We start from the raw sequence: 25,336 nt of genomic DNA, 5'->3' as shown, positions 1-25,336 counted from the left end.
GACACTTTGACTGGGGTGTGAATCACACTGTGTTTCGGAGGCCGACGCTGTTGCCTCACTGCAGTCTACTGTGGGGGAAAAGCCACTGATTTTTAAGTGGGCTGCAATTTGAGGAGTTTAAAAGAGCTGACATTTTCTCGTAAACGGCTGCTCTTTGAGACCAGTGGTTTACACGCTCAGTATAACAAGTCATAACATCCGTCTCTTTTCTGCTTTTCTGTTTTCTTTTTGCCGAGCACAAACATAACCATTTCTAACGATGGTGCACCAGGACTGATGTTTTGATGTGTGTTACAAGGAATTTTGACTCTGAGGAAAATGTAAAACACCTCGAAACATCAGTCCTTGTGTACCTTTTAAAAATAAAATATCTTTTGAACGTGTGCTTCAGTGAAATCCTTTGTCACAAGTCACCAGTCCCTCTCCTGATTGTTCCCAGAAGTCCCCTCTCCTGATTGTTCACTAACAACCATCTCTCACACAGAATGCTATGGAATCACCCGACCACATCAGCCTGGTGCTGTAATTCACCACATGGGAAGCATCACTGTCAGTGTCTCAGACGGCAGGTGGGTCCACAGGGGAGGCATCACTAATCAAACCCCGCACAGCACTGCTCCTCCCGGGGCCCTGCGCGCTGGCCACTGCTGTTAGTGGCAGTCACGACTTGTACGTTTTTTTTTCAAGCACTCTCAAGCCCCGCCGAGCCTCTTGCCGACGGGAGATAACATTGCCTGGGACAGAGAGCCCTGACACACACACACACACACACACACACACACACACACAGACACACACACACACACACACACACACACACACACACACACACACAGACAGACACACACACACACAATGGCATCGCGAGATGAAAGAGGCTGCGGTGGATGCCGCACTGAGTGTCGGGTAGGTGCTTGCGGTGAGTGGCCAGCAAAGCGGCACTTCAGAGACTAGTGAGACGGAGGCGCTCCAGCATTTCCCCCCGGCGTTAATGTCAGCAAAAACGCACCCCAACACTTCAGCAGACCTGCAATGAATTATTTATAGTCAGGGGGGGGCAAGACATGAAAACAAAACCCATTCTGGCCAGTCGGCAGCTGGGAAATGGCGGCAATTATAGTACACACTGGAACATGATTCTTATGATCAATGATGAAATAAAAAGTCTTTTTTATTATCAGGAAGCTATATATATTGAGTTTTGGCGACTAACCAACTCCTACAGACTAACCAATACTGCTCCACAGAAAAGAGAAGGGTGTTTGGGTCCTTATTGCTGCTGTTATATGAGACTCCTCTGATGGCCCTATTCCACCAACAGACGTGCAGACACAGCAACGTTCTGGTTCACACACCAGATGTTGAACCGTTCTGATAATCTCGACCAAAAACGGACAAAAAAAGTCAGTGGTTAGAGTGGAGGTGATGGGTGTGGAGAAGACAGCAGACAGGAAGTGGGGGGGGGGGGGGGGGGGGGGTCGATCGGACGGATGCCTCAGCCAATAAGCAGGGCAGTTCCATCCATCTGGCCCCAGCCTGAGCACTGCATCTGACGAGGCTGGCTGGCGATACGCAGGAGCTGCTGGCTGCCCACGGCAACAGGAACCCCATCTCCACAAATCTACATTAGCATTGATCCTGTGTGTCACCAGGGCACGGCCACGGCCAGAGCGATGGGATGTGTGAGTGTGTGAGTGTCTGTCCGAGTGTCTGTGTGTATGTGTGTGTGTGTGTCTGTGTGTGTGTGTGTGTGTGTGTGTGTGTGTGTGTGTGTGTGTGTGTGTATGTGTGTTTCTGTGCATATGCCTGCAATTGTATGTATGTGTATGTGTGTGTGTCTGTGTGTGTGTGTGTGTGTCTGTCTGTGTGTAAGGGTTTGCTGTATGTGTGTGTTTAGATGTGTGTGCTTCTGAGTGTCTGTGCCTGTTTGTGTATTTGTGTGTGTGCTTCTGTGTGTGCGCTTGTTTGTGTGTAATTGTGTGTTTATGTGTGTGTACGTCTGTTGCTGTGTGTTGGGGTTGTTGTTATTGCCAATAAACAAATAAATCCCCATCATCAGGCAGGAGCAATGCAAATGTTTTATCGAGCTTAATTTCTCTTTAAGTGACATGTCCGACGATGTATTGCCACCGACCCCCAGCACCTCATCTGAACGTCTGATCGATCCCGACTTTCAAATTAGAACCTTGTGAAGCCGAACTCCAGCCAAAGAGCTTTCAAAATGCTCTATCACCACCAGCAGACACACTCTTCTCTTAAAGTTCTCTTCAGTCGCACTGCGGGTCTGCCTGTTAATAATATTAATTAGTGGCGTGCCACAATGACACTGTCTGATAAACAACCAATTAAGTCGGTATCTGCTTGGCAAATTGTCAACACTTTGATCTCCTAATTTGAGGAGGGTGAGAGAAACATGGCTTGTCTTCCTTTATTTGGACGTTTTCGAGCGAAACTTGAGCGAAACTTGAGCGTAACGGAGCGAGGCAGCATGCTGAGAGCCAGGATGTCTTCTGCTTTTGGCTGGGTGTTACGACACAACTATGAGTGTGGCCCGGTGATGAGAAATGACATTTGCTTTGTTGGTCCCCGAGGTAAGAGTGGAGGAGCACACACGTTAACGTTCCCAAAACATTCACATAACCCAATTTGAACCAACCCAACTCTATGCACCCTCCTCCCCACACACAAACAATAATCTAAATTCGGGAATTGAGCCCTTCTGAATTGCCAGCACTCTCTCTCTCTCTCTCTCTCACTCTCTCTCTCCAGACATGCAACTGCATTTTTGCCACTGAGAGGCTCCTCAGGTTGAATGAGCACGCGGGAATTGCAAGGGAACAATTGAGCACTGATCTGTCATGAAGGCAATCACGTTGGCGTGTGCGCCCAGAGTAATTGTGTGCAGTTCCTTTTCTTGTAGTCGGCAATATCACTCGCAATAATCTTTCATTTTGGAATCAATTTGAGCCCTTCATCGCCGGGACTAGCCTTTTTTCCCCTTCAATAAGCACCCAGGCAGGCAGCTCCTGCGATGGCGACACGATGATGTTACCATGGCAACGGGAGAAACCACGCAAGAGGGGCCCTCGCCAAAGCCAGAGAAGGAGGAAGGGAGGAGGCTGGTGGTGATGGTGGTGGTGTGTGTGTGTGTGTGTGTGTGTGTGTGTGTATGTGTGTGTGCAGGGATAGTATGCAAACAAACATACAACAAACACATATGATGTTACATATGGACATGTAAGGCTTCAAAGACGCATTATTGATTCAAAATTTTAACTTATATTGACAGAAGGAAATAAACAGAAAAAGAATAAGAGAGAGAGAGAGAGAGAGAGAGGTTTTCCCTGGGGTGAATTAACAGTGCTCGTGTAGAAGATTAGAGTGAGAGAAGCACGTGACCAACAGGAAGAACAACTCCTTCTCCTCCACCCTCAACCTCGCCCAAGGACACAAAGCACTGCTACTGCTACTGCTGCTGCTGCTGGTGGTGCCCATTAAAGCCCAGCTCTCTGGCTCCAGACTCATCATTAGGCCATGTGCTCCGCGCTAATGGAGAATTAACGGCCAAACAAACAACCCACAGGGACTCAGAAGCTCTCTGCCTGAAGCATCCTCTCTGGAAGGGACGCCATCGTTTTACATCGAAAGCAAAAGAGGCTCCAGTAAACAAAGGGACTGCACTGTCCACAACTGTAAATAAAATCAATCTTACTTTCTGTGTTTGGATATTCAGAGCCAAGGGCCAAGTTTAGGAGAAAATGCAGAGGAATGAGAGAGAGGGGGTGACAGAGGGCAAGAATGATAGAAAGAAAACACCACTGACAGAGAACAAAGAGATAAAGTGAGGGGGAGGAGAGAGAACACTATGCAGTTGGACAGGAAAGATGGAACCAGAGAGAAAGCAATAAAACAGGCAGATAAACATCCAGTTCAGTTCTGGCCAGAGACGTTGGATCTGCGTGCGCTCCGAATGAACACTGGGCATGTGCGTCAGTGCCAGGGCCAGCCTCGGGGGCGTGGCACTGGCACAGCTGTGCGTGGCAGGCTGGCGGACTGACCTGGTGATCTCGGCCTGCTGCTGCAGCTGCTCCTGCACCTTGCAGCACACCTCGGCCGTCGTGGCGTTCACCTTGCCGATCTTGGTGAAGAGGGCGGCGATCTTGTCGCTCCGCAGGAAGCCAGCTGCCCGCCGCTTCAGCAAGTGGGTCAGGCATGCTTCAATAGTACCTGAGGGGAGAGAGAGAGAGAGAGAGAAGAGAAGAGATATAAACACAGAAAGAAAGAAAAAACAAAAAGCAGAAAGAAAGAAATAAAGAACGGTAAAACAAGAATACATGAATGAGTGAGAGAATGGAATAAATAAAGAACAATTAAAAAGAAAAAAAGAAATCAAATACATTTCAGCAAATGTTCAAAGCAAACAAAGTTAGGTGTGAGGTAGCCTAAGCACTCTTTGTTATTACCAACTGTTGCATGACTTCATTAATTACTGACATGAGCCCACGCAACAAATCAAGATTCCACCCCCAGTGTGGGCCCCTGGGGATTAGGCTTTTTAATGAACTTCGATGGGGGGCATATCTTATTGTGTGCGTAATTGCATTGGGCTGCGTTAGGAAGGCTGATATTTTGTGGGGGCTCGGATAGGCGGCTTTTATAAGGCTGGGAACCCAGACGGACGTGGAGGAGGAGGTGAGAGGCCTCCGAATGCAATTACCATCCGCAACTAGATTTACTCGCTGGTGCCAGTGCACTTTTAAATATTTCAGCAGGGGACAGCAAGACAGCAAGACAAATAACCTGTAAGTCAGGAAAGTTTCTGTTGTGTGTGACTTTTATGTGTGTGTGTGTGTGTGTGTGTGTGTGTGTACCTCTGGGCATGGGCGGACTTTGAGGAGCTGCAGGTTCATTTTTAATAAGCGTTAACTGCAAAAAACAATTTCTGTTCCAGCCAAAGTCTGAAAGCCAACAGAGCTCCTTTACTTTCATGAGCTGTAACGTTACGAGACATCATGCTGACCAGGCTTGAGAAATGCACAGCAGCTATTGGCTAATAACCCTCCTCGGTGATCTAATTTTCGGCGAGACAGGTCGAGGCAGAGCTCTGTCAGGTGAAGATAAAGATGATATTTACATTATTGAACACAGCGCAAAAGGCCCAGAGGTTGAAGATTTACATCAGTCACCACCGCCCAGGCTAAACACTCTTTCAGCACCACGTCGCAACGATATGACAAATGTGACCAATATCTCACTTACCAGAATCAGTGGCGAGCTCCACATACATAATCAATGGTGGCTTAGACAGCGATCTCAGATTTATGGTGGTAATGGCATTTATACTGCTGTGCTTGCATGGTGCCAGGTGATGCTAAAAAACAACACTAATATGCACTACACACCAGGGACACCAATGTGACCCCACTGAAGTTCACTGAATCAGCGCATCTTGATTTTAATAAACAGCTTTTGATATTGAAATGTTATTGCATTATGGTACACAAAGTAATAAGGGGATTTATAAAAATAACTAAATGGATGATATAAGGTTTGATGCTTTGACATGAGTGTGTTTGTAGAACTGTGTGTATGTGGGTTGGGCTGAACATTGGTCGGTATTGTGTTAAAATAAATGCCTTTACAAGTAAAGATGTTACTAATTGCTTTGGAAAGTGCATAATTCAATAAGGGCACTTAATATGAATTTGAACCCAGCGTGGCTGTGATGGACCATGAGGTGTGTAAGCACGCGGGTCCCCTACACGTCCCTGCAGACTGGTTGTGCACAGGTGGAGGGGACGGCGGCCTGACAGCGCCTGGAGAGTCAGGTGAGATCTCCCGAACTGATCTGAGACCACAGCCCCAGGGTGATGCAAGCTCTCTCTCTCTCTCCCTCGCTCATTCTCCCTGCCGGTTTGAACACGCGCAGGTGTCGGAGCTCTGGAGCTTTCTGTGTACAGATCTGATGAATCATCTAAGTGCTGGCTAAGTGCTTTCCCTGGAGAAAGCAGCATGTTAACTTTCACAGCAAAAGGGAGCGAGAGACAGAGACAGATAGATAGATAGATGGACGGAGTGAGAAAGGGAGGAGAGGAGAGGGGAGTGCTTGTGTCAAAAGCCCCCATCCAAGGCAACTATGGACACCCTGGTAGTTTCTTCACCTTCGGATGCCAGAAAAAGAAAAAGGGTGTGAGGAGCACAGTAGACAGAGAGAGAGAGAGAGACAGAGAGAGAGAGAGACAGAGAGAGAGAGACAGAGAGAGAGACAGAGAGAGAGCTTGCATCACCCTGGGGCTGTGTGGAGCACAGTAGACAGAGAGAAGGGATAGCTGTCCACTGCCAGATGCATCACACACAGCAGAGACAGTGCAGAACATTCACATCACTGCATTTACATAATCCCTGTGTGCCTAGTGGTTTGCCTGCATGCATCCATACGCCCACACACTCTCTCTCGTCTAACCTCCCCCCCCTTCCACCTCTCTCTCTCTCTCTCTCTCTCATTCCCTTCTTCTTCTTCTTCTTCCTCCTCATCATCTCTTACCAGTCACCGCGCACGCGGTAGCCAAACACATGCAGCACGGGCAGCGTCCAAACGGACACACGCTGGGTGGGCCCTCATAGAGGCCTCTGGGGGAATTCCTCTCTAAAAGAAAACAGCATAAGGAGGCTCGCCCACCCCCAGTGCTGTATAGTGCAGTGCGCTGTCACATGGGCATGGCTGAGCATGGAGCAACATGCAGCATCTTCTTCTAATAGAATCTGACTGCAATGCTTTCTCTGTTCGCCACGGCAATTATGAGCCACTCCCCCCACTCTCTGCTGAAAAATTGTTTCATAATGATTTCAAAAGACCTGGCAATGAAAACAATGCACTGGGGTTCAAACACATCAAATACAACGGAAATAAATATACTGAACCAAAAGTCTGAAGAACGAATGAAAAAAGCAGAGGATAAATGACATAATAATCGAATAGCTGCTATGAGAGAGATAGAAAACAACCCTCGAAGTCCACCTTATTGAGGGAAGGCAGTTGATTGATACATCTCTCCCTCTCTCTTCTCCTCTCCTCTCCTCTGGGAAGTCTCCAACGAGCTCATTAACAGGTCTTATTTAGACAGAGGGGGTAATTAACGGTGGCCTGGTGTCGTTTGAAAAGCGAGACAGGACCTCTCGCAGACGGACTGACTGGATGCTCTTTCGCCTTGTCTGAACATTCGACGCCGTCGATTCAGGACTGTCCATCGACGTCATGTGGCACAAGTCCATATAACAGGCCTGGGGGATCATCTTGTTTGCGGTACGTACAGTCTCTTTTCTCTGGTGATCGATGGGTGTAATCAGGGCCTCTGATATGGTGCTGAGGGGGACGAGAGATATGTGGCGAGAAAAGAGCAGGAAAGGGAGGCAGAGAGGAAGAAAGGAGATGAAGAGGATGAGAAGGGAGGGCAGGAGAGGAGGAGATAAGAGGAAAAGAAGGGGGAGGGATAGGAGGAAAGAGAAGAGGAAGAGAGAGGTGAGTGTAGGTGGAGGGGGTACAATAGAGGAGAAGGGAGAGGAGGAGAAAAGAGAGCAGAGATGAGAACAGAGGGGGAAGCTGTTGTGTGGGGGAGGGGGTGTCTGACTGCGTCCCTCCTCTACGCTGGTGGCAGAGTGGGGGGGGGGGCACCTGTGACAGTGTGCAGCCTAGCTGTGAGTCACAATAATTGACAGTAATGAACTGCATTACAGAGGGACCAGCAGCTGTGGAATGGTGTGGGAGGGAGAGGAGAGGGGAGGAGAGGAGTGGAGAGGAGAGGAGGGGGGAGAGGAGAGGGGAGGAGAAGAGAAGAGAGGAGAGGAGAGAGGTGAGGAGAAGAGAGGAGGGGGAGAGGAGAGGAGAGGGGAGGAGTGGAGAGGAGTGGGGAGGGGAGGAGAGGAGAGGGGAGGAAAGGAGAGAGGAGAGGGGAGAAGAGAGGGGAGAGGAAAGGGGAGGAGAGGATTGGAGAGGAGGAAGAGGAGAGAAGAGGAGGAAGAAGAGGAGAGGATGAGAAGAAAGGGCAGGAGGACCTGGAGTGGATGTGGGAGGGGGGTGAGACACAAAGAGATGATGGGCAAAGAGTGAGTAGTGAGAGTGGCAAGGAAGAAAGCCACAGAGAGATAATAGAGGAAGGAAAGAGCGAGGGTGGGAGTGAGAGAGAAATGAAAAATGGTGGAAGAGAGACAGAGGATGCAGAGCGAGAATCATTAGTGAGGGAAATGTAAATGCCGAGAAGACGATTCCACAGAGTTTGGGCTTAACTGAGCCAGAGACAGGATTTCCAGAGAGACAGAAAGAGAGGGAGAGTGAGAAAGGGAGAGAGAGAAAAAGAAAGAGAGATAGAGAGAGGGAGAGAGAGAAAAGGTAATACTTTCCTGAGCAGTTCGAATTGCTTCAAATTTCACCGTGTCCCTTTCATCCCTTTAGGCCGAGTCGTGCACAAAACGGATGAGTTGGCCTTTTGGGCTGACTGCAGTCCAGTCCCACATTTGCCTGAATATATCAGACAGTGGAGACTCACTGAAGCAGAAACGGCTAGGCCACAGTCCAGCGGATCAGTACAGAGATGAGATGACCATTTCATGCTTCTCTAGTGGGAAAGCGTGACTAAATATCTTTCCTCTCAAAATAGATGTGATATGTATGTGTGTGTAAGAGAGAAAGAGAGAGAGCGAATGTGTCGGTATGTGTGTGAAACCTGTCACACTCTCCCTCCCCACTTGTTTCTGATGTTTGTTTTGTATTCATATCATTTTGGCTACAAGTGCAGTCACATTTGACTCTGACGACAGCTCCTCGAGCAGACGATCGAGAGATGAGAGATCTTAAAATAGCGATATGTGTGATAAGAAAAGCAGTGAGTGAGCGAGTGAGCGAGCGAGCGTGCCTGTGTGTGTGTGTGTGTGAGTGTGATTGAGCGAGCCAGTTCAGCATATGGCGCGACAAACGCACCTGATTTGGGTGCTGCGCCACCTCGGATGTGTCACGGCCGGGCGGCTCGAGTCTGACACTTTTGCCCGGAGAACCGCACACGTGGCCGCAACAGAGAGATGAGATGAGCTGGCCCGTGCTCACGGCACGCTGCAGTGGACACAGCATCATCAGCCCGGCTCATGTTACACTCACGCCTCCTAAAACTTATCATGACCCCCCTCCCTTCTCTCTCCTCTCTCCACTCCTCTCCTCTCACTTACCACTCTTTAGACCTGCTCACACTGGAACTCCACAGAGAGAAAGGTGACGCGCAAATGTGACACAAGAATCTAACGTCTGCCGTGCAAAACAATTGTCATTAGGGCTACAGTGGCAAGAGGATCTATTCATTTAATCGGCTATACCTCTTCAGTGCGAGACTGTACTAATGTTCAGAATTATATTCTATCTACAGTTTTAACTAATGAAACATGGGAACGCACACACACGCATGCACACACCACACACAAACACACACACACACACACACACACACACACACACACACACACAATACTCCATCAGCAATGTACTGTTATTTTAAGCGCAATTCAACCTCCATTCAGATTGAAACAGGAATCTTGGGAGAGTCTGGGGAGCCATCCACAGAGCTGAGGCACTTACGGTTCTGCGCTCGCTCGCCATCTCACTCGCTCCCCACTCGTTTCCCAGACCCCGTCAGGCCGGAGGATCACGCCAGGTGATTAAATATTGATTCAGTCCAACTGCCCATTTCAAGTGCAAAAGAGAGAGAGAGAGAGAGAGAGAGAGAGAGAGAGAGAGAGAGAGAGAGAGAGAGAGACAGACAAAAAAACCTAGTTGCCAAAAGAGGACAGAACATGTGGTCACTGCCAGACAGGGAAGGTGGAGATGAGCACTTTCTTCCTCACTGTGAACAAGATAATGAAGACATAAGACAAAAGGCTTTAAACATTATCAGCCACATTTTGAAGCTCATGGCAAAAATGAAAGAATGGCCATCCTTGTCTGTTTTATTGTTCTATTGTGATATAATTGTATGCAAGACTACACATAACTTGGATATCTTGGTCTCTACGTCCCTCATACTTTGTATGACTGCTTTGGCAACATGAACTCCTTATGCCTTCATGCCATTGAAGTATTTTCAATTCAACTGAAAAGATTAAGAGAGACAGAGAGGGAAAGAAAATAATTCAAGCCAGAGTTGTATCTTATCTCTCTGTTTGGACTCCGGCTGAGTGGACAAAGACAGCTACAATGGAAATCAATGGCTGTGATCCTCGCCCCAGGGGCCTCTGGTGGGAGTCCATGGCCTCCTAGCTCGGTCTCTTAAAGCCCTGCTTCCTGTCATCTGCCAGTCTCCCACTTGCATTTATTCATTTCATTTGGCGTTTTCGACAGGCACTTTTTGCCAAAGGGATTTCCAAGTGAGGCTGTATACAACTCAACTGCAATGGACGTTGGCAGCATTGACTTCATGCACAAGCACTTACCCCTCTCACAAATCAACATATTCAGCCAGAGACAGACGGACAAATGACCTTAGACAGATTGAATAGGACTGCTGTTTCAATAAGGTACAGCGCAGGGTTTAATGAAAACCATCACTTGACTGCTCCAATCTCCCTGTAATTACAACTCTTGTACTAAAGAGTGAACAATTGATCTGCTAAGAGTGAGGTGATCTAATAAATTATAGGTATTAAGTCTAATAGGCATTGAGAACTACCATTTTCAGTCAATGTGCCAATAAGAAGTAGACTTGCATGCCAGCCAAGACTAAATAAAACTAACAGCCCAGCATAAAAATGTCTTGCACATCATCACCCCATTTACAACTTTAACGATGACAGCAACAAAAAAAAAAACATCGCATTAAGTATGAGGGGGATTACCAATTAAAAATCAAGGACAAGGACTCAATCATCACTCAATCCAAATAAAGTTCATTAGTTCATCTCTGTTTCTGTTTCTGTGAAACAAAGAGACAAAGAAAGAGAGAGGGATGGAGATCTAAGCTTGAGGAAGGCTAGTGAGCCCAGGGAGTCCCCTCCTGCAGGGAGTAAATGAGTGTGTAGAGGATGCAGAAGCATCTCAGAAGCAGATTGGCTTTTTTTCCTGCTCAGCTCCACACGTCTTCCACGGCTTGGCTTTACATCTCCGGTAAATCAGTGAGTCTGCGCTTGGCTGCTCCTGATTGCTGCTGGGGTGGCTCACGTGATGCATTTTCATGCATGGTGTTTGTGATGACATATCAGTGTAAGTGTTGGGCTGTTATGATAAAGCCCAGTGTGTGTGTGTGTGTGTGTGTGTGTGTGTGTGTTTTCATATAGTCATGACCCAGCAGGTGTTCATCCATCCCTCACTGGCACTGGTATCACAATCGAGTCCAGTTTGGTCCTTATCACTCACACACAGACAAACACACACTAAAAGACACACACACACACACACACACACACACACACACACACACACACACACACACACACACACACACACACCTCTTGTCATAACAGCGCCTCACTTACACCCACAGGTGCAGTAAAGCAGAAATTACACTGAGCTCTCTGACTGGCAGTATGGAAGATACACGACTCCACTCATGTCCGTCAGTCTGCGGCTCCCTGTGTGACTGACCACCACCAGACAAGCTGACAGGCATCTGTGTCCAGAGGACACCAGGCTCCATCTGACCCCCCTGCCTGTCAGGGCAGTTTGACTTCTGCTGGTCACAGTTGGTTCATAGTGTCAGGGGGAAAAGACAAGACTGATTCTCCACACACACACACACACACACACACACACATACACACACACACACACACACACACACATTTACAGCTCCAGAGAGACAGACATTTCCTGTCTAATCCTAATCCTAATTGATTGGCGAGCTTTTAGATATTCTTTATGGAGCAAGGATCAAGGCAGTGGAACAGCTCAGTGCGAAGCGAAGCAACAATAGCAGGAGTGTTCAGGGGAACCTCAGTCAGGTACTTCACAAAGAGCTTGCTGGGATCAGAAGAAGAGACAACAATAACAACAACACCACACACACACACACACACACACACACACACACACACACACACACACACACACACAGCAGCATATACGACACATAAACATAGCATCTCAAAACCCTTGCAAATCTCACAGCCTTGTTTCATCTGCAGATCAGGGAGAGGCACTGCAACACGTCGTCAGAAATAACCCTCAAATGCGACCACCAACAGGGTCAAGATTACGCAACTGTGCGTGTGAGTCTGGGGGATGTGTATGTGAAAACATATACGTGTGCGTGCGGTGTGTGTTTGTGTCTGTGTTTGTGCCTGTAATACCTTTGGACAAGGCTGCACAAACGTCTGCAGCAGGCAGTAGCCTGGGTTGTCATGGTGATGCACGCTGTAATCAGTGGAATACCTGAGAGTGCCAGCTCACTGATGACGACGAGCGAGCTTGTCTCTCTAAATTAGAGATTACTAGGCCATGCGAGTACATATGTGGCTCCTACCAATGCAGGGAGAGATGATGCAGGTAATTAGACAGCATTTTCAATCTGCCCACACTCTGTCTCCATGAGACAGATAGCCTGACATGGTGACTGGCTTCTAGCTCCTTTCACTGCCGTCTAAAAGCCCACGTTTGGAGCTTCGTGGAGCTCCTGTTACATCACAATGACCTAACATCCATTGATGAAAACAGGTTCCAGCACTTCCTGGAAAACGTGACTAATCAACTTCTGTTATCTGAGTTCACTTCGTCCGAGTCAATAAGTGTACCACCATGGTTTGTGATGTTTAGGCTAAAACCGAGGCGTTGTGCTAAAATGACAGGCGAGGCAAACACAATTCAACACAAAATGAATCTCAGCTGTTGAGGAGTCCTTGAATGCATCCTAATCTCTAGAGTGTGCCGCCTCGGTTTGAACAATATATCAAAGTGGAAGGGGGGATTGGGTAAACATAGATGATTCATATCTGTACTTATTCAGTCATTAATGCCTAATTAGTCTTCAGCGCTGCAGGTGTTCATGAAAGGGGAATTCTGGAAAGATGTGTAGCAGGCAGCTTGTTCAAACGCTCAAAATGCAAGACTGACACATCCGCTGGAAATGCCCGCCGTCGACGGGATTTAGTCGGTGGCAGGCGAGTGGGTGGTGAACAGGTCCAGCTGAACCAGCTCTTTCTTTCCCTCCTTATCTCCTCTCTGGTTTGTTTTCATTTCTCAAAGCAGGAAATACAAGATGTTACATGGTGTAGTGTGGCCACATTGCCTGCTTATGAATGTGCTCTACGTGAAAGAGAGTCTTGAGTACATCTCTGACCTATCTGATTTGATTTTGCAGGCCACAATAAAAGAACCAAAGGAGAAGAGCAATCCACAGTACACAATCAAATCAATCAGAGCACAAAGAAGGTTCTTACCAATGGTATGCATTGGGCGGGTCAGACCATTTTTTGCATTACGCTGGTGCCTTTTGGAATGAACAATGCACCAACAGCTTTTTTCTGGATTTCAGTTGACTTAGCTACTTCAACTAAATGGGACTGAACTGAATGAACTAGGCTGCTGTCTTCAAGGTAAAAACTGCAAACATTCCCAGCACTGAATGTTGTTACTGCTTAGAAATCTTGGAACCTGCAGGAGGAAACCTGCATCTCCTAAAAATAAGCAGTGTCTCTTAAGCCTTGTGCCTATCTATCTGCTTGCCTTACGTGCCTGTATTTAACATTCTCATGCTTCAGTTCTGCTCACAGCTATACAAATTAAAACAGACTCTCTGATTGACAAATCCAATGAACTACTAGATAAACATTTAACATGCTTGCAGCAACACACAAAAGTGAGTAGGCTGCAACAAACTAACCCAGCTTCCATAAAATTAGCTACTCCTAATTAGTCTGAGACTGGCAATTTCTCACAGAACTAAATGGTCACCATAATGAGGAACTGGCTAGATTGCAGATGGTAAGCACAATTAAACAACACGTCTACTTGCTCTTGGCTTCCCCTTGGGGGAAGATGGAGGGTGGTGTGTGTGTGGGGGAGGGGGGGAGGGGGGTACATTGCTGTTAAAAGTAGACAGCTCTTAGTTTTTTGACACGCTCAAATCTCCAGGGTTTGGCTAATTACTCCATTACCTCCCTAAATGAGAGACCAAATTAAGGAGGTACAGATGTATATTCCCATCCCAATTGGAAGGCTTTGTTAATCTTTGTGAAATATTCAAAAGGCAGACCACCTCATTGCGCTCTCTCTCCCACACTGTAGCTCACGCTCGGAACGGCGGCTTAATGTTTTCGCGAGGAAGCAATTTTCGCATCGATCCACACGTGGGCTACAGAAACCAAGCGCTGGCTGACCCGCGCCAAAACCCCCGCAGCTTGTTAGCTTTGGAAATGGAGGAGTGTGGAGGAATATCTTAGAGAAACTTTTTTTTTTCATAACAATGGGAGAAGTTCACAAGAAGAACTTTTTGAAATAATGCGAGCGCCGGGGGGTTGCGAATGCCGGATTCGGAGTTTATTCCATTATCCCCCCCCCCCCCCCCCCCCCCCCGCCGTAGCAGCTATATATTTTGAGACCAAGAGCTGACAGCTGTTTCCACAAAAGCACAACCCTCACTCATTCTCTCAATCCCTTTTCTCACACACTCAGTCTCGCACCACTCTGCTTGCGCTGCCTCTTTTAATAATCACGGAAGATGTGTGTAAGAAGAGTTCATGCTGTTTTTCTCTGTAGCAGAATCCATTCACCCATCCTCCCACACACACACACACACACACACACACACACACACACACACACACACACACACACACACAAGCACACGCAAACACACACACACACAACCAGGTGCACTTCACCCTCCTCAAACAAGTGCTCGCAATCCCAGCAGCGGCACGGTGACAGCTATTATCCAGCTCTGCCCTGACTAATGGGCGAACGTCAGAGCAGAGCAGTGATGGCAGTACAGTGTGTACTCTCCACCCCCCCCCCCCCTGCCCCCCCTCCCCTCACACACAAAAGGACAGAGGCAGGGGCCAGACACACACGCTTTTCGCCCAGGACCAGGAACGTGGCGAACCACAATGTGCCACACACCAAAGAGACCTTTAAGCATGACCCGGAATGGGGAAAAGACCCCAACGTGTTTCTCAACACTGTCCAGCCTCCCCCTGTCTCACGGTCACTGGGTGGACTTATGAGAGCTATGGGAGCTTGGTTAGGTTGTGCCAGGGGATGCCAGGAAAGTGACAGTCCTGCTAAACAGGCACAACAAGAGACTCTGACAGAAAGAAGTGTTAGATAAGACTGGAGTGGGTGGCATAGAAAGTTCCTGGACTGTATAACCTCCTAGTGCTCTTGAGGAAACATACTTGCCTCCCTCACTCAAGTTATTCTCTTCTGATGGTGAACCTATCTGTGAAGATGTTTGTTACATTTCTATATTCATCTGCTTTGAGATATGAGAGATGACATAAATACATAAATCCATGTGTGTCTATGGGTACGTGTGTAAGGGGTAATCAGGATGTCTTCACGATCTGCAGGTCTATTCAAAGCTTCCTTGCATGAGTAATAGAGTGGACAGCAGTGGCAGTGCAATAAGGCAGTTTGTACAGCGTCACTGTGGCTGATTTTTGGAAGTTGGCTTTGACAAAGACCCGTGAAGGGTTGGGAGGGAGGAGTGAGTGAGTGAACGAGCGAGTGAGCGCACGGTTTGAGGAGAGCATACAGCTGGCACTGAGACTAGAGTCCTGGGGTGAAGATGGAGGCAGGCGAGGGCAGAGCGGAGTGGAGCGAAGCACGCCTCATCAGAAGCCCTTCAAAGGGTGTGAATGAAAGAGGAGGAATTTTTTGTCTTTCTTGTGGGTTTTTTTTTTTTGGATGGCACGAGTCGTGACAGCTGCAATGATACCCCGTCGTGTGCCTGTGCTCTGCATTCCTCTTCCTCCTCACGCTGTGTCTGGTCACACCCTTCCTCTCTCTCTCTCTTTCTCTCTCTCTCTATCTCTCTCACCCTCCCACTCTTACCCTCTCCCTATAGCCTCTACTCAAATAAAGAAAACACATACATACAGTATGGTGCTCTAAAGCAATGCTCACTTGCACTGCACTGGTATATCTATCTAAAGACACCTCAACTGCTTCAGACATCTCTACCATCACTTGCGCTTTGCACAGACACTAGCATAATCAGTGCTAATGATCTACAGTACCGAATGAGAATGTGCTAATTACTGTGGGCCAAACATGGGCTAAAATAAAATATTCAGTGGCGTAATGAAACAACACTATCAATCCGGATTCATTAACAGATGTTTCTCAATTAAAAGGAAGAGGTGCTCAACCCCCCCCCCCCCCCCCCCAAAGGCCAAGCCGAGGGGCATAGGAGTGAGAGCGATGAGTCAGCTGCCAAGAGTCTGACATCATCGCCGCTCGTTAGCATGTGACCTTTCACCCCCATTCAAAGGCTCTGTCCGAAGCATTAAATGTGGTCGCTCTCTCTCTCTCTGCTGCCATTCCTGAGTTGGCCCCGTGGGGCAGGCTGAGAGCCGGCGCTCGTTCCGACGCTGTTTCGTTTATACATTACATTACATTTGGCTGACGTATTTTTAACCAAAGCGACTAACAACATGTTAAACAGATATGTCGCAGGATCCGACCAGTCACATGAATGTCGGCCGGGCATTGTGGAGCAACAGCATTTGAGTGATGCCGACAATGAGATGCTGAAATTGCCTATGTGTGGTCTGGGCCGGCTCTAAGCCTACGCCTGCTTGATAGTAGGCCTGATTCAGTGGCAGCTCCTTTCACAGGGGGCTTCTGGCACTATGGCTGCCAGAAATCACAAACATATTGGGTGCAAACTGCAGAAACCCAATCTGTGAGAAAAGCTAAGTCTGACAGAAGCTTGTCTATTTGGATAAATGCGTCTACCAAATGTAAAAGTACAAGATGTCCTACAAAACCTTTTTGGGTACCCGGGTGTAGGTCATATACAGTATATCTGCAGAATTTGATCTCTGAAAAGAGACAGATAGATTATGGCAGCCTATAGGCTGCAACGCAGAATGAATGCACATGAGATGAGGCTATTACAGCAGCCTACAGTAAAATCAGATTCTAGTCGGTCAGTTCTTCACCTTGACAAAGTTCAACAGATCATTCTATTACAGCTTTCACAAACATATTTTTTAAAACACGGCTTTAGGTTAGGATTGGTTACAATGGGCTATTGCCTTTTTCTGCATTGCAGAGTAATGACTTGGGAGCGTTTAAATATTAATGAAAGAGGAGCTTCAGAGATCAGATGGCCAAGTGCTTGTAATAATGGCTGTTCAAATGTATCATCTTCCACTTGTAAGCACAAGAGCAACAGCCAAAACTGCTCTGGAGACTATGTATTGAAAGAAGGATTTAATCTGTGCATCCAAAAATATTATTTAAACTTGGAGGCCAACCAGAATACAGTGCATACAGAAAGTATTCACAGCGCTTCACTTTTCCACATTTTGTTATGTTACAGCCTTATTCCAAAATGGATTACAGAAGCATTTGTTCCTCAAAATTCTTCACATAACACCCCATAATGACAATTTAAAAAAAGTTTGCTTGAGATTTTTTGCAAATGTATTAAAAATAGAAAATGAAGAAATCACTTGTAAATAAGTATTCACAGCATTTGTGATCAAGCTCAAAATTGAGCTCAGGTGCATTCTGTTTCCACTGATCATCCTTGAGATGTTTCTTCAGCTTAACTGGAGTGCACCTGTGGTAAATGCAGTTGATTGAACATGATTTGGAAAGGCACACACCTGTCTATATAAGGTCCCACAGTTAACAGTGTATGTCAGCCCACAAAACAAGCATGAAGTCAAAGGAATTGTCTGTAGACCCCCGAGACAGGATTGTCTCGAGGCACAGATCTGGGGAAGGGTACAGAAAAATGTCTGCTGCTTTAAAGGTCCCAATGAGCACAGTGGCCTCCATCATCCATAAATGGAAGAAGTTTAGAACCACCAGGACTCCTCCTAGAGCTGGCCGTCCCTCTAAACTGAGTGATCGGGGGTTTTAGTTAAGGAGGTGACCAATAACCCGATGGTCATTCTGACAAAGCTCCAGGGTTCCACTATGGAGAGAGGAGAACCTTCCAGAAAAACGACCATCGCTGCAGCACTCCCCCAATCAGGCCTGTATGGTAGAGTGGCCAGACGGAAGCCCCTCCTTAGTAAAAGGCACATGGCAGCCTGCCTGGAGTTTGCCAAAAGGCACCTGAAAGACTCTCAGACCATGAGAAAACAAAATTCTCTGGTCTGATGAGATGCCACAACAAATACTTATGTACATATTATATTTTCGTTGTTTATTTCTAATAAATTAGCAAATATTTAAAAACTTTTTTCAAGTTATCATTATGGGCTATTGTGTGTAAAATTTTGAGGGGAAAAATGAATTGAATCCATTTTGGAATAACACTGTAACATAACGAAATGTGGAATAAAGCTGTAACATAACGAAAAAGTGAAGCACTGTGAATACTTTCCGTATGCACTGTAAATGTAGAGTCATTGAATAAGAGCTAAGTGGATTCTCTTTCCAATTTATGCTCACTGCTAAACAGACTTCTACAAAAGAGATTGTACTGATATACTATGTAATGCAAATGTGAGCTGAATTTTGTTAAACATTTTTGCTCACCTAGCTTGCCACACCATAAAGTAGAGCAGTTTCCCTTCACACAAATGACTAATATAATGTGTCTTATTTTTCTGTCCAGAGATGATAAAATGAAATATCATAGCTTGTAACTTTATGGTAATAGTTCACATGAGGATAACTAGTAATGTCATATTTTTCAGAATGTAAAACATCTTTCTGAGAAAAGAGACCTCTTTGTCTCTTTCTCCAGTACAGTAGAATTTTTCTGTCTCATACTTCCTTGAGTAAATGACTAAACCTGTGGTTTGCCCTGCACAACAGGTCAATCAGGAAGTGAATGTTAGGTTCCTGCATGACAGACAGTGGCCCTTGTGTCAAGAGTTTTGTGCGTATCAAAATAAAAACTGGAGTTGGAGGTTGAGGGAGGCCACCCCGTCCATTGGCTGTGGCTGCGCTGGCTGGGTGCTTTGACGTAATGCACACTGCCGAGGACAGACCAGTTAATCGAATTCACCCCAGACAGCCATGAGAAATCTATCCGGTGGGGGTCTCAGCATACTCTTTGCTCTGGGTTGACGTAATGTGAGGAAATCCAGGCGTGTCTCTGGACCTGTGTGTGTACGTGTGTGTCCATTGGAGTGTGTATGTGTGGGGGGTGGGGGGGGGGGGGCTGAGTCACAGTCACACATGTTGGACGTTGGCCACATCAACCTTTCCACTGGCAGACAGCCAGCTCTGGTGGATCTCACGATTTCTCTCAATTAAGTCTCTTCAAATTGGTCTCTCTATGCCAGTGTGCTTAAGAAACCTGGCTCAAGCCCGCACACACAGAAGGGGTGATTGAATGACGTCAAAGGGGTGGGTTGGGGAGTTGTTGGTGAGATCACATCATTTTGCAGTATGTGTATGAGTGTGTGTGTAAGAGAGAGACAGTGGGGTGTGTGTGTGTGTGAGTATTGGTGTGGTGTGAAAAGAGAGTAAATGGAAGATGGTCTGAATGGTGGCCGACTCAAAGGAGGAAATGGGGCCAATTGAGACTACTCACTGCAAAGTGCTATGATGTGGCTGCTGTCCTCGTGCACAAACTTCTTAGTCACTGCCTCCTCCATGATCTGCTTCACCTGCGCCAAAGACAGAGATATACACACTGAGGTCACAAAATCATCATTCCCAGAAACACTGTCAGGTATAATGACGAACAAGAGAATAATTAACTGAGCAGATAAACTTGATGGAACGAGATGAGACTCCTCATGGACAGGTTTCTTGGGTAGTGCACACAGTTACACTGACAGGCTTGGTCGTTCGCTGGAATTTAATCGTCCTTTCAGTAATTAATCACTGTCCTCTCTCGCTCCCCTGACTTGTTGGTGTAATTGAACTACATGAGCTATTTAATTGGGGTGTTGGTGATATGGCAAACTTTTGAAAGTCTACTAAGTGTTACGTTGGCTGAAGCCACACAGTTCCCTGACAGCCTGAGGGGGAGTGGTGAGACTGGACCGTTGACTGGACCGTTGACTGGTGTGGGGTCGAGGAAGTGTCTATCAAGGCTTGGAGGGGCCACAGGACTTTGCATAGTCCAAATCAATCCACCGTGATCAACGCAGCAGGCTTGGATTGTAGGAACCACTCGTTTCAATGAGATTTGGTTGAGGATTCGGAACAGATGTCTACGCAGACGCTGCACAATACGCTCAAGATCAATTATAGAACTGTTTTGACTGAGGAGTCAATTTCTGGGGACTGCCGAAGCCGTCTTCACACGCAATACGTTTGCATACAAAGCCAAAAACAATAAATGCAGAATAACTGCTGTTGTGTTGATTAATGGTCTTGGGATGGTCGTGGGATGGTCGACAAGCCCTTGTATTCCCCAAGTGATTTAAATGATCCCATCCCCAATGATCCCATCCCCCCAGCCCCTCATTGGAAACAAGCAAACTTACAACTTACAACTTACACAGCACATGGTCAGTACTGACTCATCATTCATTAAATAAATCAAATCTGCTCAGTGTTGACTCTGTCGACTGAAGGAAGGCTGGTCCTCTTCAAGCCATCAGTGCCATGGAGAAATGTTTTTTTTCCTGTGTTGATGCCGTCATTGTTTTCTTTTGATGACAATTCTCATGTATTTTCTTATACATGTCCATACTAATCTTGGTCCATATGAACAGTCCATATTTTTGCACTCTCTTTTTCTGATATTTGGTTTGAAAAGTACAAATGACGAGCGTGTTAAGGAGCTTTTCGAACGAAGCATGGGTAACATGCTCAATGCACAAAATAACCACAGAACCATAAAGAAATGTCCCCTAACCTTTATGCATGGTTTTACAGAGATAATATGTTACAAGAAGATGCTGTTTACACAACTATTTTGATCTTAGCCATTTGGGCCAAATGCCTGGCAGAGTATTAACAAATCAAACACGGGTGCTGACATTCACGACTGACAATAATCAGATCAGAGTCTACACGCCGACCTTCAAACCAATTAAAAGCACTGCAACGGGGAAAATGTAGACACAAATGTAAGGCTCGAGTCTGATTCAGATAGATAACTCCCCCACCACAACACACACATACATCCTCACTCGGCTGTAAGGAATGATTCGCAGCCCCCAGATCCGAAGAGAGGAGGCGTCAGGATTCAGTGGTGTTAAATCCTATTCTCCTGCTGAGCTGACCGTGGTAACAATGACATTAATGAAGTCATTACTTATGGTTTATTAGAGCCGGGTAATAAGGGACTATCAGAGCTCTGTCAGTCTCTGAGCCCAGGGCAAACCGGGGAGTTCAGAAGATATCACGACGACCCACGCGGCCCACTCGCAGCACAGAGCGTGACAGTAAATTAGACCCCCGCACAAGAAACGCCAGACTACTGCACCAGAAAACACACTTGTTGCAGGCGCAGATATCATGAATAGTATTTGAGTTGGTGAATTATTGGGCATAAACCCTGTAATGCCAAACACAGGCTATTCAATTTAACCAATGATACTGTTGCCAAGGATACTTGTCTGTGTTTCTGTCAGACATAATACTCAGGGGAAAACTTGCATTAGATGAAGGGAACTCTTGCTTGAAATGATTATTGTTATGTACACACACACACACACACACACATACTGTACACACACACAAACACTCACACACCCTCTCAGAAATACATAGGCCTACTGATTTGCTTTAACTGACCACTAAAATCTCTGCTCTCTCCCTAATGGTCCTCCAGAAGACATAGTGTCTTCAAGACTGAGATGGATGCTAACATCATGCAGGGCTTTTCCGTGCTAGACCGAGGTGGTCTCAGTAGTGACAGCTATGAATCAGATCATGAGTACGCGCAGCCAACAGCAGCGGCAGCAGCAGCATGCGGCTCTTCTGGGAAATAACCAGCGCGAGCCATTAGCCAAAACCACAGCGGACACTAAAGGGAGCCTCCAGAAGAGGCAGCTTTAGGAGACGAGCTGAGCTGACCAGAGGCAACACATCACGTGCACATCTAATCAGAAACACAGACATTTGCCATGCCTGAAAGGTTAAAATGAATCTCCCTCTGGAGCAGAAGGGCATGCTCTATATCAAAGGCCCCATGATGGAAAACCGGTGCGCAGGGACACACACTGGCTTGTTCTTCCCCTCAGAAAGAGCCATCTATGACAGAGTTTGCTGGGAGCAGCAGCAGCATTATTCGTCAATTGATGCAATTTAACTTCTTAGGTAGTTGCTGATGCTTTCAGTTGCTAGGCAACGGGAAGGTGGCTGACTGCGGCTTAAAGAGACAGGGATCAAAAACCTCGAGCACACTGAGCGCCTGTGATGCAAGGCTGTGCTTTCTGTGCCATTTAGTATCCTCGGTGCAAAATGTTTCACACACAAAAAGGTTTATTTATTTTTTGTTGGCCAAAAGTCAATCCTCACATGAGGCTACATGTAACACACAGCAGACCCAAATGCTGTGATTTGTAAGCTATGTCTTTGCTGAAATGTTACTACAGCCAACAGAGGATTTTGCCCTTTTAGGTGTGGCAAGCACAACAGATGATATAATTGTGCATTAATCCAGTGAGGAGATCATTCTGAAAACACTATGCCTACCTACAGTAGTCATGAGGGATGAGCACTGGGTCTGGTTGTGTACCAAACATCATTACACTTCATAACAGCAGTCTTAAGGGGAGGATAACAATTTGTCAATAGGAAGTTGCATTTTCACAGAAATCAGCCATCAAGATCTAGATATGTGATTGTAAAACCTTCCGCATGACTCGTTGTGTGTCACTTTAAAACTTTATACACACAGGAAACTGAACAGCATTAACAATTAATTTCTTTGTTCAACACAAATCCCTTTGCACGAACACACTGGTTGGATGTCTGTATTCTACTGGTCCAATGCCCCACATTTTTCTATCAGTTTTGAGATGGTCCAATGAGATGGATCTCGGCAGACAGCCTGGTTCAAAATGAAAGGTTCTATTTCCAGTTGCAGATCATTCACTGTCTCAATTATTTATCGAGGCCAGATTTAATGCCCAAGATAAGCCATACATCATGGAAGCAAGGAGGCTCAAACCAGCTCTAATGAATCATACCCTGAGCTTGCCCTTTTGTCTTAATGAATAAATAAAGAGGTCTCTTAGTGTGAGGAATGGATGGTTGTAAGATTTTCTGAACGATTTCACCTAGACTTAATGGAGATATTAGCTGAATAGAAAAGTCTGCTGACTACTGTTCCATTAGTTGAACAGTAATAACATAGTCATGTAAGTACTAATGTTCAATAGCATTCTTGAAGGGTCTCACCAATATTTAGTTGGGATTGGTAAGCAGCAGATTAATCATAAGGCATGCAATATGAAAATAACCCCACTGGTGACATCAGATTAGATTGTGGCAAGTTTTGTTGCACAAAACTGCTTAATGCATAACCATATCAACATAAAACTGTTCTCACAATTTCTGTGAGAGAACTATTCCATTTAAGCAGAAAGTTAAAACATCACAGTTTGTGGTGATGGGCAAAACTGACAGTAATAGATATTTAGAATTTCTTTAGCTGTCCATCATCATTTAAAGCATGTATTTTCTCATTTGTTTTTGTCAAAATTGCCACAGCAAACTGCCACAGCTGATAATGTCATTGTGGCCTTTACAGATGCACTCATTTGAAATATTAAACTAACCCGGACATCCCAGCCTTAAAAACCTTCTTCCAACTTCACCATTATACATCCAGTATTTACTTCTCTAGCCTACATCTTCTCAGCTGTAAGTTTTCTTCATCAAAATGATATTAAACTATATGTATCTACAAGACAATGGTTCACAATGAATAGGCTGCTTTCATGCTTTGTTTACACTGGAGGTTCAGTGCAGACAAGACCAAGGGGCGAACCTTCGTGGGTAAGTTGGAAAGGGTCATAGGATTCAAGCTCTGCAGATCATCTCTAAATTCCCAGATGTTTAGGCTACCATACCCACTGCCCGAACGCTTCTTCGATGGTCAATGTGAACGTGCTGATGGAAGACACATGTGTAGTCTGTCATGGGAGAATGTTTGGATTTATTTGGAGGCTAAGTTATGCGCGCCTGTCGGGCAGAAACCCTACTGAAAAGAACAACACCGTGGCCTGTATTCGTACAAGACATTTTTTCCCTAGTAAACACCAATTCGCGTAACTATCACATGTATGTAGCTCCCACATCCAGCCAGGCCTATTCAATTTAACTTACTGGAATCCCCTTCGCCCTTGACTCCACAGGTATAACTCGTTCAACACGAGTATAGCATTCATGTGTGAAACAAAGCAATTAAAAAAACACTATTCACAACTGAACAGAGAACGACTAGTTTGTTCAAACATATCAAACATATCTTCCAGTGACAACAGCAATGCGCGCAACGTCTAATTTTGCAGTGAGACCATATTGAGGATATGGCTATAATGCTTTGTCAGGATCACCCCACTGCAGATTTTACATGTATGACGTCCTCCCTGTTAAGAGTTGCACTAATTATAATGGCTGTAAAATTTTCCACTCACCTCTCTTTTCACATTCCATAGTAATTTTTCTTTAAATTCTTCATCTGTGGACGAACCCATGGCTGCTCGGTGTTGGTCGGTCAGAACAGACAGTGCACGCTGTTTAACACCGACTGTGCGTCTCTGTCCCTCTACTGTTTCAGTTTTCCTTCTTCCTTTTCACATAAATGTGGGTCTTGACAGATGAGCGTTGACGCATACACAAACCGCTGTAGAGCATCGCGGAGCCATCTTCGGCTCCTTCAGAATGACGCCACTACTGCGAGACCCGCCTCTGAGCCACTGTTGATCAATGGGCTAAATCACTTCACGCACTTTACGCCACAAGCCGCTCACCATTGACAGGCGACTTATTTTTAGCTCACCTATTTCTGTCAAGAATGAATATGGATATACTGGCTTTAGATGTAAACAGCTCTTGCTTGTATACCCAAAATTACACTACACGAAGCGCTGCAGTAGACAAAACATTAGTTGACAACAAAAATGGAGGCTATCTAAGGCAAGCATCATAGGCTACAAGAAAAACACCAAACGTGAGATGAGTGGTTTGTTAGTCAACCCCGCCTTGTTTTTGTCCTAAATCATCCCATTTTCGTCACAAAATTACCAACATCTCAAATCAGAT

General features: G+C 46.0%; 1 protein-coding gene across 4 annotated transcripts in view; it reads right to left on the bottom strand.

Annotated features, from left to right (window-relative positions):
- sgsm2 (small G protein signaling modulator 2) overlaps positions 1 to 25,157 on the bottom strand; it is a 46,776-nt gene extending 21,619 nt beyond the window's left edge. For 2 of the 4 annotated variants that reach the window (XM_076282136.1, XM_076282137.1), the window contains exons 1-3: positions 24,709 to 25,157; positions 19,695 to 19,770; positions 4,059 to 4,227 (exon numbers count right to left, since the gene is read on the bottom strand). In XM_076282136.1, the coding sequence (XP_076138251.1) occupies positions 4,059 to 4,227; positions 19,695 to 19,770; positions 24,709 to 24,768 (305 nt within the window). In that variant the 5' untranslated portion in view covers positions 24,769 to 25,157. The remainder of the gene's footprint in view (positions 1 to 4,058; positions 4,228 to 19,694; positions 19,771 to 24,708) is intronic. The other 2 variants (XM_076282138.1, XM_076282139.1) reach the window with 1 other exon arrangement.
- Positions 25,158 to 25,336: the final 179 nt, after the last annotated feature.

Source organism: Alosa pseudoharengus, unplaced genomic scaffold, assembly GCF_046254945.1.
Source record: "Alosa pseudoharengus isolate Yale_2024_CS ecotype anadromous, Long Island Sound unplaced genomic scaffold, YU_APseudo_1.1 YU_APseudo_1.1_scf_13, whole genome shotgun sequence".
NCBI lineage: Eukaryota > Metazoa > Chordata > Actinopteri > Clupeiformes > Clupeidae > Alosa > Alosa pseudoharengus.
This window is presented reverse-complemented; position numbering and strand designations above follow the sequence as displayed.